The sequence below is a fragment of the Heptranchias perlo genome, chromosome 1 (genome assembly GCF_035084215.1).
Source record: "Heptranchias perlo isolate sHepPer1 chromosome 1, sHepPer1.hap1, whole genome shotgun sequence".
Lineage (NCBI taxonomy): Eukaryota > Metazoa > Chordata > Chondrichthyes > Hexanchiformes > Hexanchidae > Heptranchias > Heptranchias perlo.
In genome coordinates this window covers 141,696,868-141,712,427 of record NC_090325.1, presented here as the reverse complement: position 1 = coordinate 141,712,427, position 15,560 = coordinate 141,696,868, and the positions used below count along the sequence as shown (strand labels likewise).

The 15,560-nt window shown below is 43.3% G+C and overlaps 1 protein-coding gene across 1 annotated transcript in view; it reads right to left on the bottom strand.

Moving 5' to 3' along the window:
• Positions 1 to 15,560, bottom strand: part of lrba (LPS-responsive vesicle trafficking, beach and anchor containing) — a 753,934-nt gene that overhangs the window by 615,456 nt on the left and 122,918 nt on the right. The window contains exons 14-16 of the mRNA XM_067992149.1: positions 9,278 to 9,357; positions 5,689 to 5,751; positions 2,109 to 2,206 (exon numbers count right to left, since the gene is read on the bottom strand). Of these exons, the coding sequence (XP_067848250.1) occupies positions 2,109 to 2,206; positions 5,689 to 5,751; positions 9,278 to 9,357 (241 nt within the window). The remainder of the gene's footprint in view (positions 1 to 2,108; positions 2,207 to 5,688; positions 5,752 to 9,277; positions 9,358 to 15,560) is intronic.

The window sequence follows — 15,560 nt, the reverse complement described above, 5'->3', positions numbered from 1 at the left end:
ACCACGCTGTGGACACTTTGGGCGCCTGTTGTTTCAGTGCTACATGGCCTCTCAGACATCCAAGATGGCGCCTTGGATGCACACACACGTTTCCAGCATGACATGCACCAGATGCCATCTTGGTATAGCAGTTAGCGCAGGCGCAGATATCAAACGCTGGAATCGTGTAAAGTAGGGAGAAAATGGCTTCAGTGTGCAATGCTGATTTAAAGTGATAGACACCATTTTGGGACTTAACACTCAACTCAATGCTCAGTCTTAACCCCGGCCATCTGAACGTGTCTTAGAGTGCCTGGAGGACCCCAAACCAGCGCTATTTAAAGGGACCATGCAGGATTTACAGGTTAGTGGCTGGATTATTGCTTCTGGCTGCCAAAACATTTGTAACTGTTTTTGGAGCTCTCCTACATTTGAATACTAGGACACGGGGACATAATCTAACATTTAGAGCCAGGACGTGCAGGAGTGAAGTTAGGAAATGCTTCTACATTTGGAACGCTCTTCTGCAGATGGCAGTTGATGCTAGCTCACTTGTGAAAGTTAAATTTGAGATTGATAGATTTCTGTGAACCAAGGGTAATAAGGGATATGGGGCTAAAGCGGGTATATGGAGTTAGGTCACAGGTCCACCATGATTTCACTGAATGGCGGAACAGGCTCGAGAGGCTCAATGCCACTGCCACCTCTTGATATGCAGCCCCTTCCCCAGCAAGAAAGCGCGACATGTGTCTGGGTGATCTGCCCGTCATGGTTGAATAGCTGCCAGTGTATGTGGCCTGTGAGTTGTGGATGGACGGCTTGAAACAATGATAACGTGTAAGGGCGAGAGGAAGCATCTGGTTGGAAGAGTTGAGTACTGATGGAAAGAGTTTGTTGGTATGTGGGGGATGGGGGCTGTAGTGGTGCAGTTGGTAGGAGATGCCACTTGACAGTTGACCTCACTCACCTTGACCACTCATGTCAAAGCACTGAACTTCTTCCTGCACTGCATCCATGTTCATGATGTTGTGCGCCTGGCATTGACTTAGTCCCTGCTGCCTTCCGATGCCTTTTGGGTATATGTCTGGAGGTCCTCTTGCTCCCCCCCATCCCCCCACTGCAGATATAGGATGTCCCTCCTTCTGTCCACCGCTTGCATCAGCAGAGAACTTTGGTGCATGCACTCTCGCAGGCCTGGTACCAACTCAGATCAGCAGATTGGTGAGGTCTGGCGTGCAGATTGGAGGATGTGGGATTTAGTAGTGTGCAACCTTTATTCAATGTTTGAACATAACTCATCAGTGTGTAATCATAGGGATGGCACCTGCATCTGTGTTTTACATGTGCGATGTCTAATCTCCGTTCAGACTCTGTGTAGACAGTAGACTGTTATTTTCAGCATATAACAGGTACTTTTAAGAAAGTCCGAAGAAAAATCCACCCTTTAAGAGAATGAGCTCCCTCTGGTGGTGGAATGTGCAAATTGCACTGATTCCACGTACAAGGCTTGGAAAGGAACGCTGATTGCAGGTAAGTCCTGGGGTGGGTCAAAACTTGCGTCCTGCCTGCGCAGGGGCCATTGGGCACAGGGTAATAGCACATCACGCTACCTACACCCAAAAACGGCCTCTATCCAATTTTTTCCCCCTTTATCTCATTTGGGCGTGAACGAGATCCAGGGGGCAGCAATGAGCCCATTCATCTAACATCACCCCCTACCATTTTGATAAGTTTTTAAGTGTCGAAGATTGATTGACCTGGTCATACCTTAACATTTTTGGCATTTGATCAGCTTTTTAAAAAAACACAGCAGTTGGAACTTAAAAAACCAATTTTTCGAAAGTTTTTCCACATTCAAAATGGACAATGGGTGCCAAAAAGAAGTAAACTTCCCAAAAAGTACATCAGGTATTTTAGAACTTTGAGCTCAACTCCACAGCTACCTCAAAAGGTTTGAGAGCAAAGGGTAAAACTATCTGATAAGACGCCTATTACAGTTATGTAACGGTACTCCATTTTGTACAATTATATACTTGAAGTAAATTTTAAACTACTAATTTCAATAAGCTGTAACATTCCAGCATCTTTAATTTACTTGACAACATATCAGATCATGTCTAATCTTTTACCGCATTCCATTCCTCTGGTCAAAAGCAGGAATCATAGAGCCTGGGTGCTCAGACATCAGAGCTACAAGCAGCTGCAGAACATCCATTAGATTGTCATCCTGAAACAAAAAGACAAATCTTTAAATAGATTACCAGAACTATGACAGAAATTCATAATGAAATAGTTTAGCCAGAAGTGTCCTCCTCTGTAAAAGAAAACTTAAAAGCCATATTTTAGAAAATAATCTTGTATTTACAAGCTAAATTTAACCACATGGAATTTAAAATCAATTCAAGTCTTATATTTTATATCGTAAATGTGTGCATAGGCAAAATTATTTTTCCCTCTGTGACTTGTAACAATTCCTTTTTTCTAGGTAGGGTATCCAAAAAATTGATCACAGTTTGTTAGTAAAATAAACTGAAAAACATGAGTTCATGAAGCTACAAATTTAAACCCATTTATAAAAGTTAGCTGTCCAAATCCTACCAAAAAGGAAAATTCCTTGTAAATATTAGGTAAAATTATTTAAAATATTCTTAATCACATGTTAATAAGTTATTTTAATATAATGTATCAAAATAATTTCAGGAAACTTGACAATTTAGGAAACAACAAATCTGATTTTTTAGATGAGATGACCTCCTGAAGCAAACATGACTTCGATTATTCATATTCTGAAATAACTTAAATTCACCATTATAAAATCAGCTCAGTACTAAACAGCTAGTGTTTAACTTTCTTCAAATTCTGACAAGAGTGGAGCATTAAAAGTGTTATTTAACTTCTTTAAAAAAAATCTAGAATCATAAACTAACATTCATAGGAACAGGAGTAGGCCATTCAGCCCCTCATGCCTGCTCCGCCATTTGATAAGATCATGGCTGATCTGTGATCTAACTCCATATACCTGCCTTTGGCCCATATTCCTTATAAACTTTGGTTGCCAAAAAGCTATCTATCTCAGATTTAAATTTAGCAATTGAGCTAGTATCAATTGCCGTTTGTGGAAGAGAGTTCCAAACTTCTACCACCCTTTATGTGTAGAAATATTTTCTAATCTCGCTCCTGAAAGGTCTGGCTCTAATTTTTAGACTGTGCCCCCTACTCCTAGAATCCCCAACCAGCGGAAATAGTTTCTCTTTATCCACCCTATCTGTTCCCCTTAATATCTTATAAACTTTGATCAGATCACCCCCTAATCTTCGAAACTCCAGAGAATACAACCCCAATTTGTGTAATCTCTCCTCGTAACTTAACCCTTGAAGTCAGGGTATCATTCTAGTAAACCTACGCTGCACTCCCTCCAAGGCCAATATGTCCTTCCGAAACTGCGGTGCCCAGAACTGCTCACAGTACTCCAGGTTCGGTCTAACCAGGGTTTCGTATAGCTGCAGCATAACTTCTGCCTCCTTGTACTCCAGTCCTCTAGATATAGAGGCCAGCATTCCATAGCCTTCTTGATTATTTTCTCCTCATGTTCATGACACTTCAATGATCCATGTACCTGAACCCCTAAGTCCCTTTGGACATCCACTGTTTAACTTTTTACCATTTAGAAAGTACCCTGTTCTATCCTTTTTTGATCCAAAGTGGATGACCTCACATTTTGTCTACATTGAATTCCATTTGCCACAGTTTTGCCCATTCACCTAATCTATCAATATCCCTTTGTAATTTTATGTTTTCATCTACACTGCTTACAATGCCACCAATCTTTGTGTCATCGGCAAACTTAGATATGAGACTTTCTATGCCTTCATCTAAGTCGTTAATAAATAGTGAATAATTGAGGCCCCAAGACAGATCCCTGCGGGATTCCACTAGTCACATCCTGCCAATGTGAGTACCTACCCATTATCCCTACTCTGTCGCCTTTCGCTCAGCCAACTTCCTAACCAATTCCGTACTTTTCCCTCGATTCCATGGGCTTCTATCTCAGCTAACAGTCTCTTATGTGGGACCTTATCAAATGCCTTCTGGAAGTCCATATAAATAACATCCATTGACATTCCCCTGTCCACTATTTTAGACACCTCTTCAAAAAATTCAGTCAGGTTTGTCAGGCACGACTAACCTTTCACAAATCCATGCTGGCTCTCTCATTCAAGCTCATGTAAGCTACTGTTTTGTACCTAGTGACACATGCTGCTACGACACTGCCTTCCTCCAATCCACACCCTCTTGAATTGTTCAAGACAGTAGGCAAATGTTCTAATCTAATGGACTAACAATGGAAGACTGCTACACTTTTTAAAAACCCTCCACACAATGTATGATTGTACAAATAAGGGAGCAAGCTGGGGTATAACGTTCCCAAGTGTCTAGAAATGGCTCTTATTAATCAACCATTAATGTTTTACATAGTGAGCTTTGTGAAGATTTACAGTTCATCACTACAAATAATGAATCTTGAACCTTGCAAAAGTTATAGAACTATATGGATGGAATTGATTCTCTACACTAGCATGAATGAAGATTGCAGTTATGAATTGATGTGAAGAATAGCAATACTCAATCTTCACAGTTAATTAAAATTAACACATTCACCAGCTGTTCAGATGAGCAGAATATGAGCTGGTATTGTACTGTCATTTCATTTACCAGGATTTTGTAATATTTCTGTAGCCTTAATCACTTAGAAATATGAGAGCACAATACTTTTTAAATTGACATTTACCAGTTATTGTTTACAGGCCACAAAGTAGATTGTCTAAAGAAACAATTCTACACTTTTTATTTTCAAACTGAAGCCTGCAGGCTTTTAAAAAATTAAATAGCTCCTTTAATCAGTCACTTTCTCATCTTCCTTACTTAAAATTCTAGCTATACTGCCATCTTGTGGCAACACCTCAACTGCTTTTTTAAAAAATAAATCTGTACAAACTCTTCCACATCAAGGTATCTAGTGATTTGAAAATAGGTTTTATTTTTAACCCATGTAATATACTCAAATTATAGATTTCCTTTTTATTGACTTGACTTCAGATTATTTAAGACTTTTTCATTAAAAACAAATAAAATGCAATATGTTACAACAAAATTCTTTCAACATTTCAGATATATGAAGACACTATATCATGGCTAACATGGAGATTCAACACATCTCACTAAAAGAAATGATTAGCATGGAGATATGTCAAATAAAGCGATTGGGTTGCTTATGAACAAAATGTTGTGCTTAATAATGGTCAGTCTTACCAGTGATAATATCTATTTTCACTACTTGCCATGATAGTACACAAGTGTTATTAATAGTATGATCATTTTCAATCCAAACAATAAAGGAAACAATCTGGAGATACCACAATGACTGTGATGAGAGCAGTGAAGCCAGGATTTCCATTCATATTTCTCTATATAAATAATTTTAAAAATGAACAACCAGTAAGTCTCATAATATGTCTCTAGTTCTATCTTAATCTGACTCAGAATAAAGAAGCAGTCATTTTATGTACTTTTATATTTTGAAGATTCTTCTGGCTAGCAAATGCCCTCCAAGATTTTTTTTGTAGATTAGAAACAAATTATTAGTTAGAAATTGTAATTGTACAGCAACACACTAAGTGAAGCACTTCAAAGTGCATGGTGTTATTTTACCTCATGCATGGTGAGAAGATAGTTAAGAATACTCTGCAGTTCATCTTCCTTAATGCCATGATCCTAAAAAGGTAAAAATTGATATTTCATAAAATATTAACTGCATCAGAAACAAATTCAATCACATTTCAGCTGCTAAATTGCTGAATATTTGTCAAATGTGTCAAAGGTATGTGTGTATTTTTTTTTGAGTACAACAATGGTTTGATTCGTATGCAGTGATAATCAATTATTCTAAAGCACTTATCATTTAGTGTTAATTGTAAACAATTTTACAACACCAAGTTATAGTCCAGCAATTTTATTTTAAATTCACAAGCTTTCGGAGATTTTCTCCTTCCTCAGGTAAACATTTACCTGAGGAAGGAGAAAATCTCCGAAAGCTTGTGAATTTAAAATAAAATTGCTGGACTATAACTTGGTGTTGTAAAATTGTTTACAATTGTCAACCCCAGTCCATCACCGGCATCTCCACATCATTTAGTGTTAAGTCAGTTTCATTTACAAACCACCCAGCACCTGTTTGGCAAACAAATTATTTTGAATAAGAGCTGTGAAGATATCATGACTAAGTGTGAAGACAAATGTCATGACGATATACAAAGGAATCTAAAAGACAATACATGAAAGAGTGAGTTACAAGGCTGCAACACATCAAAGAGGTTCAGATAAGATCAAAATATGAAAGTAAATCTATAGTTATAACTGTCATTCTAAATCCAAGATATTAGTCTTTAAGACACCTGTACATATTTTTATTTTATGAAATAAATATACAGATTATATACATACATAGACACTCTTGACTCAAATCAGCTTCTTTAATTCAGTGGTGAATTACTAAAAAGCTGCTTTTGTAGATCAACGAACATTGGAAAAAGTTGCACAAGGAAACAGTAGCAGCTGAAAGTTTTTTGCTATGATGACGATTTCAGTTCTGCAAGATTCTTGAGTATTTTGGAGATTGAGAAAATACAGGCTAACAAACCAACAGAATAGCCATGACACATGCACCTTTTCAATGCAAGTCTTAATGCAACCAAAGCCCAAACATTTACTCGGGCCCAGCGATTGAGAGAAGAGTTGAGGACTTGAACTGTTTCCCCTCCTGTAGTTTCTCCATGCTATGCACCTTACCAGCTTTCAGCTGACCAACATCCAGGACTTTTGAAAGTCCACATACACAACATCCACTGCACTACTTTCATCAACCCTCTGTTATTTCATCGAAAAACTCAAATCAAGTTTGTCAGACACGATTTGCCTTTAACAAATCAGTGTTGGCTGTAATTTATTAACTCATGTTATTCCAAATATGATAGTATCTTTCCTGCCAGTGACATTAAGCTAACTAGTCTATAGTTCCTGAATTAGTTCCATCTCCCTTTTTGAAGATAGGAATAACATTTACGGTCCGCCAGTCCTCTGGCACTATTACTTATTGTGTTGAGTTTTTATATAAGGATACCAGTGCCTCTGCTATCTCCTCCCTAGTTTCTTTGAGTATCCGTGGGTGCAATTTGACATCAAGGCAGCATTTGACCAAGTGTGGCACCAAGGAGACCTAGCAAAATTGAAGTCAATGGGAATCAGGGGGAAAACTCTCCAGTGGAGTCATACCTAGCACAAAGGAAGATGGTAGTGGTTGTTGGAGGCCAATCATCTCAGCCCCAGGACATTGCTGCAGGAGTTCCTCAGGGCAGTGTCCTAGGCCCAACCATCTTCAACTGCTTCATCAATGACCTTCCCTCCATCATAAGGTCAGAAATGGGGATGTTTGCTGATGACTGCACAGTGTTCAGTTCCATTCGCAACTCCTCAGATAATGAAGCAGTCCGCGCTCGCATGCAGCAAGACCTGGACAACATCCAGGCTTGGGCTGATAAATGGCAAGTAACATTCGCGCCAGACAAGTGCCAGGCAATGACCATCTCCAACATGAGAGTCTAACAACCTCCCCTTGACATTCAACGGCATTACCATCACTGAATTCCACACCATCAACATCCTGGGAGTCACCAAAGACCAGAAACTTAATTGGACCAGCCACATAAATACTGTGGCTACAAGAGCAGGTCAGAGGCTGGGTATTCTGTGGCAAGTGACTCACCTCCTGACTCCCCAAAGCTTACCACCATCTACAAGGCACACGTCAGGAGTGTGATGGAATACTCTCCACTTGCCTGGATGAGTGCAGCTCCAAAAACACTCAAGAAGCTCGACACCATCCAGGACAAAGCAGCCCACTTGATTGGCACCCCATCCACCACCCTAAACATTTACTCCCTTCACCACCGGCGCACTGTGGCTGCAGTGTGTACCATCTACAGGATGCACTGCAGCAACTCGCCAAGGCTTCTTCGACAGCACCTCCCAAACCCAAGACCTCTACCACCTAGAAGGACAAGGGCAGCAGGCGCATGGGAACAACACCACCTACACCTTCAACTCCAAGTCACACATCATCCCAACTTGGAAACATATCGCCGTTCCTTCATCGTCGCTGGGTCAAAATCCTGGAACTCCCTACCTAGCAGCACTGTGGGAGAATCTTCACCACACGGACTGCAGCGGTTCAAGAAGGCGGCTCACCACCACCTTCTCAAGGGCAATTAGGGAATGGCAATAAATGCTGGACTTGCCAGCGACACCCACATCCCATGAACGAATAAAAAACAATTAATTTGGACCCAGGGTTTTGTCCTCAAATTTGGCAAGTTTGTCTAGTATCTCCTTTCTTGCTATCTTAAACATTTGCAATATCCCTCTTGACTTCTTCTACTGTTATTATGTCCTCTTTGTTAGCCTCTTCAATGAAATCTGAGACAAACTATCTATTCAGTATCATCTCCTGTAAGTTTATCTTGCTTATCCCTTAGTGGACCTACGAACATGCAAACAATGACGACAGGGAAAAACCCTGTGGCCCATCCAGCCTGTCCCACACAACTGTAATACCTTGTGTATCACAATATATACACTCTCCCAATCCAACCAAAACCAGTTTATCTTGCTCATCCCTTAGTGAGCCGATCCCTATCTTAATTCTCCTTTTGTTACTTATGAGCCGATAGAAAGCTATACTATTTGTTTTTTATATTCTTTGATATTTTTATTTCATAGTTTCTCTTTGCCTTCCTAATTGTCTTTTTAACCTCTTTCCTTAGCATCATATTTTCTTTTGTCATCCTCGCCTTTATTGTTTATGTACTTTGCATATGGCTTTTTCATCAATTTAATCTTATCCTCACCTCTTTTTATCCATGGTATCTCATTCTTGGCTAGTCTGTTCTTATTTTTACGTTTCTCCTGAACTCTTTTGATCACTCAAATATTAACAATTGTTGTTCTACTTTGTCAAAATATATTTCTCCATTTACCACCAAGGTGAAGAATACTGTGGTATGATATTACAAGCAAAATATCCCAATTCATTTCTGGGGATTCAAAGCAGAAACAACCTAGGCTCAACAAAAAAAAATATAGCTTGCAAGGATAACTATAGAGCAAATAAGTTTGCATGTAGCACCATACTATTAATGGCAAGGATATGGTTACGTTATTATATTTCTAAATTTAAGATTCTCACCTTCATTATCAACTGTTTGACAAACAACAGCAAGAAAGCCCGCAAGGAGAGAATCTCTTTCTGGTTCGGTCTGGGGCCATCTGGGAAGGAAAAAATACATCTTTAAGTTGGTATGGAAGCAATGATCAAACCTCCCCTCAAGAGGGGAAAAAAATCAGATGATTTAGTCTCAGAACTCCCACAATGGTTCAAGTAGATATATGAACTGTCTGCTATAATACTGAACCACAGAGACCAAGGAACTCCCAGGTTAGATCTCTGGCCTGTGCTGAATTATAGGAACATAGGAACAGCAGTAGGCCATTCAGCCCCTCGTGCCTGCTCCGCCATTTGATAAGATCATGGCTGATCTGTGATCTAGCTCCATATACCTACCTTTGGCCCATATCCCTTAATACATTTGGTTGCCAAAAAGCAATCTATCTCAGATTTAAATTTAGCAATTGAGCTAGTATCAATTGCCATTTGCGGAAGAGAGTTCCAAACTTCTACCATCCTTTGTGTGTAGAAATGTTTTCCAATCTCACTCCTGAAAGGTCTGGCTCTAATTTTTAGACTGTGCCCCCGACTCCTAGAATCCCCAACCAGCAGAAATGGTTTCTCTCTATCCACCCTATCTGTTCCCCTTAATATCTTATAAACTTCGATCAGATCACCCCCTAACCTTCTAAACTCCAGAGAATACAACCCCAATTTGTGTAATCTCTCCTCGTAACTTAACCCTTGAAGTCCAGGTATCATTCTCGTAAACGTACGCTGCACTCCCTCCAAGGCCAATATGTCCTTCCGAAGGTGCGGTGCCCAGAACTGCTCACAGTACTCCAGGTGCGATCTAACCAGGGTTTTGTATAGCTGCAGCATAACTTCTGCCCCCTTGTAATCTCGTCCTCTAGATATAAAGGCCAGCATTCAATTAGCCTTATTGATTATTTTCTGGATTAGCTGATCTGATTCAGCCAACAGTGAGGGCATGCAACAGCAGGGGCATTATAAAAGTAGCAACAGAAGTTCTACACTCAGGAGAGGAGGGGGGGAAAAAACCCTGCTCTTAATCTCTTTCCAATAACCCCCAATCGAATGTTAATGCATGTGAAGATCAGTGAAAACACAGTTGAGCCCAATTCTGAAATCTCCTACAAACAAACAGCTTGCCAGCACTGAACATCGAGGCTCACAGATGAAGAATTGTTACCATGGATACCTATTGAGGACTGCGAGTGCCTATACTACTATATCACGGCACGAGTTACACTCTTCGGGGAGGGGTGAGAGAAAGAGGGAGGTACATAGGAACAGGAGCCTGTCTCGCCATACAATGAGATCAGGGCTGATCTATGACCTAACTCCATATACCCGCCTTAGCCCTATATCCCTTAATACCTTTGGTTAACAAAAATATATCAATCTCAGATTTCAAATTAACAACTGAGCTAGCATCAACTGTCATTTGCAGAAGAGAATTCCAAACTTTTATCACCCTTTGCGTGTGGAAGTGCTTCCTAACTTCACTCCTGAAAGTCCTGGCTCTAATTTTTAGGCTATGTCCCCTAATCCTGGACTCCCCAACCAGCAGAAATAGTTTCTCTCTATCTACCCTATCAGTTCCCTTTAATATCTTGAAAACTTCAATCAAATCACCGCTTAATCTTCTACATTCTAGGGAATACAACCCTAGCTTATGTCGTCTCTCCTCATAATTTAACCCGTGGAGTCCAGGTATCATTCTAGTAAATCTATGCTGCACTCCCTCCAAAGCCAATATATCTGTTCTAAGGTGCGATGCCCAGAACTGAACACAGTACTCCAGGTGTGGTTTAACCAGGGCTTTGTATAGCTATAGCATAACTTCCACCTCCTTGTATTCTAGTCCTCCAGATATAAAGGCCAGCATTCCATTAGCCTTTTTGATTATTTTCTGTATTTGTTCATGACATTTTAATGATCTATGTCCATAGACCCTAAGTTTCTTTGGACCGCCGCTATTTTGAGCTTTTCACCATATAGAAAGTACTCTGATCTATCCTTTTTAGGTCCAAAGTGGACGACCTCACACTTGCTTACATTAAATCCATTTGCCACAGTTTTGCCCATTCACTTAATCTATTAATATCTCGTGGGGATGTCACTCATGAGTCCCATTATTTTCTTCATTACTGTTAATTTGCTTACGTTAATTATGGTGCATCCCCGTCCCTTATTCAAAATTAGTTTCCTTGGGGGTCCAGTATGCTATCCTCCTCCTCTACTGTAAATGCTGACACAAAGTAATTATTTAACGTATCTGCCATTTCCTTATTTTCATTTACATTAGCATCATTATCAGTTTTTAAAGGGCCCACATTGCTTTTGACCACCCTCTTTTTCCTAATATAATTGTAAAAATTGTGTGTTGATTTTGATATCCCTTGCAAGTTTCTTTTCATACTCCCTTTTTGTAGCTCTGTTTTGTCACCCTTCGCTGTTCTTTGTATCTCTCCCAGTCAGCAGGATCTGCACTAATTTTTGCATGCTTTTTCTTTTAGTTTTATGTTGTCCCTTACTTCTTTTGTCCTCCATGGCTGGTTTTTTTCAGCAAGTAGAGCCCTTGCCCCTTATGGATGTAAACTGGTTGTGTGTCACGTTAAATTATTTTTTGAACACCTCCCATTGATCTTCTGTCGTTTTACCCATTAACAGATTTCCCCAGTTTACTGTGGACAGTCTCTAGCTCATCCCGTTGAAGTCGGCCTTATCTAAATTTAGAATCTTAGTAGCTGATATGGGTTTCAAACACAACGTTAACCTCAATCGTATTATGATCGCTATTAGATAAATGTTCACGTACCATTAGGCTATTAAATGTGGCTCATTACTTATTAAATCTAATATGGCCTGCCCCCTTTTGTTGGTTCCAGGACATATTGTTGCAGAAAGCTGTTCTGAACACAAGAAATGCGCTACCTTTCTGACATGAGCTTGTCCGCTTATCCCAATCAATATGAAAGTTAAAATCCCCCATTAAAACCACTTTACCTTTGCGACATGCTTGTCTAATCTCTGCATTTATACATTCTGCTACTTCACAGCTGCTACCAGGGGGCCGATACACAACTCCCACTACAGTCTTAAATCCTGTTCTATTTCTTAATTCTTCCCATAAAGTCTCCACTGCCTGCTTACCTCTTGCTATGTCCTCTCTTATCATTGAAGTAATTTCATCCTAATCACTAAAGATGCTCCTCTCCACTACCAGTTTCCCGATCCTTCCCACAGACCTGATAACCTGGTACATTCAGTTCCCAGTCCTGACCGTCTTGCAGCCAAGTCTCAGTAATGGCTACCATTTCGTACCCTCCAAGTTGAATTTGTGTCTGCAATTCATTCAATTTCTTCCTTATACTGTGCATTTGTATAAAGAATGCTTATTTGGGCCACACACCCTAACCTGTCCTTCTGATCTGATGTTGCTTTTCTCACACATATCTTATTTCTCTAACCTAATTTAATTATTTTACATGTTTTAGTTTTCCCTTTACCTGTAGTGCTTAAAACATAATTTCTGACTATGACTCTACTCTCTTCCTTTTCGTTTGTTTTAGATTTATTACTTATACTACCTTTTCCACCTGAGGACCCCCCCCCGCACCCCACTTTACTGGTTTAAAGTCCTATTGATCCTTTCCAGTAGGACCGGAGCAGAAGTACAAAGGAGGGAAGGGGCCGGCGCAGGGGGGCCGAGGGAGGGGGCAGGCACCGGGCCGAAACGAGGGAGGGAGGGGGGGGGCGGGCGGCGAAGGAAGGAACACGAGTAGCCCATTCAGCCCCTCAAGCCTGCTCCGCCATTCAATTAGATAATAGCTGATCTGTATCTCAACTCCATTTACCTGCCTTGATTCCATATCTCTTAATATCCTCACCTAACAAAAATTTATCAATCCCAGTTTTGACTTTTTTTTTAAAATTGGCAGCTTTTTGGAGGAGACAGCTTAAGCTTTCACCTAGTGAAATAACACAATCCCAATCTCATAGTACAGCATGCATGGGAGGGACAGGTGACTTTGGACCGATGGTTGCCAAAGCTCTCCACCACTAGTTTTCCTCACCTGTTGTGGACTAATCGATAGAGATTGATTACTATAATTCATCAACAGCTCGATTATCATTGTAACATGCGACTACCAGGATGGTAGAAGGTGAACTAGATAGACTGTGGTCTTTTTGTATCTAGCAATTCCTATGTTCCCATGTAGTCCACCTGAACTCGGAACCTCCTAATTGATGGTTTATGTGGTAATGGTAACTGCTTATTGTACCAGGCCGAGAGAGGAGAGGGGGGAGGGAAGGAAGGTGGCGAAGTGGGGGAGGGAAGGAGGTGGCGGAAGTGGCGAAGGGGTGAGGAAGGAGGTGGCGAAGGGGGGGAGGAGGTGCGAAGGGAGGGAAGGTGGCGAGGGGGGGAGGAGAGAAGGTGGCGAAGGGGGGAGGAGAAGGGGCGAAGGAGAAGGTGGCGAAGGAGGGGGGGAAGAAGGTGGCGAAGGGGGGGGAGGGAAGAAGGTGGCGAAGGGGAGGGATGAAGGGGGGAAGTGGAGGAGAAGGTGGGAGTGGGGCGAGGGAAGAAGGTGGCGAGAGGGAGAGGGTGGAAGGGAGGAGAAGTGGAGGGGAAGGTGTGCGAAGGGGGGGAGGGGAAGGGAAGAAGGTGGCGAAGGGGAGGGAAGAGTGGCGAGGGGAGAAGGAGGTGGCGAAGGGGGAAGAAGGTGGCGAAGGGGAGGGAGAAGAGGCGAGGAGAAGGGGAGGAAGAAGGTGGCGAAGGGGAGGGAAGAAGGTGGCGAAGGGGGAGGGAAGAAGGTGGCGAAGGGGGAGGGAAGAAGGTGGCGAAGGGGAGGGAAGAAGGTGGCGAAGGGGAGGAGGAAGAAGGTGGCGAAGGGGAGGAAGAAGGTGGCGAAGGGGGAGGGAAGGAAGGTGGCGAAGGGAGGGAAGAAGGTGGCGAAGGGGAGGGAAGAAGGTGGCGAAGGGGGAGGGGAGAAGGTGGCGAAGGGGAGGGAAGAAGGTGGCGAAGGGAGGAGGTGCGAAGGGGAGGGAAGGTGGCGAAGGGGAGGAAGAAGGTGGCGAAGGGGAGGGAAGAAGGTGGCGAAGGGGGAGGGAAGAGGTGCGAAGGGGAGGAAGAAGGTGCGAAGGGAGAAGGTGGGCGAAGGGGGAGGGAAGAAGGTGGCGAAGGGGGAGGGAAGAAGGTGGCGAAGGGGGAGGAGAGGGGCGAAGGGGAGGGAAGGATGGCGAAGGGGGAGGGAAGAAGGTGGCGAAGGGGAGGGAAGAAGGTGGCGAAGGGGAGGGAAGAAGGTGGCGAAGGGGAGGGAAGAAGGTGGCAAAGGGGAGGGAAGAAGGTGGCGAAGGGAGGGAAGAAGGTGGCGAAGGGTGGCGAAGGGGAGGAGGGAAGAAGGTGGCGAAGAGGGAAGGTGGCGAAGGGAGGGAAGAAGGTGGCGAAGGGGGAGGGAAGAAGGTGGCGAAGGGAGGGAGGAAGGGGCGAAGGAGGAAGAAGGTGGCGAAGGGAGGGAGAGGTGCGAAGGAGGCGAAGGGAGGAGAAGAGGTGGCGAAGGGGAGGAAGAAAGGTGGCGAAGGGGGAGGGAAGAAGGTGGCGAAGGGGAGGGAAGAAGGTGGCGAAGGGGAGGGAAGAAGGTGGCAAAGGGGAGTAGAGGTGGCGAAAGGGGAGGGGAGTGGCGAAGGGGAGGTGGCGAAGGGGAGGAAGGGAGGAGGGCGAAGGGAGGAAGAGGTGGCGAAGGGGAGGGAAGGAGGTGGCGAAGGGGAGGGGAAGAAGGTGGCGAAGGGGGAGGGAAGAAGGTGGCGAAGGGGAGGGAAGAAGGTGCGAAGGGGGAGGAAGGAAGGTGGCGAAGGGGGAGGAAGAAGGTGGCGAAGGGGGAGGGAAGAAGGTGGCGAAGGGGAGGGAAGAGAGGTGGCGAAGGGAGGAAGGGGAAGAAGGTGGCGAAGGGGGAGAGGGAAGAAGGTGGCGAAGGGGGAGGAAGAAGGGGCAAGGGAGGGAAGAAGGTGGCGAAGGGGAGGGAAGAAGGTGGCAGAAGGGGAGGGAAGAAGGTGGCGAAGGGGAGGGAAGAAGGTGGCGAAGGGGAGGGAAGAAGGTGGCGAAGGGGGAGGGAAGAAGGTGGCGAAGGGGGAGGGGAAGAAGGTGGCGAAGGGGAGGAAGAAGGTGGCGAAGGGGAGGGAAGAAGGTGGCGAAGGGGAGGTGGCGAAGGGGGAGGAAGGAGGTGGCGAAGGGGAGGGAAGAAGGGTGGCGAAGGGGAGGGAAGGAGGTGGCGAAGGA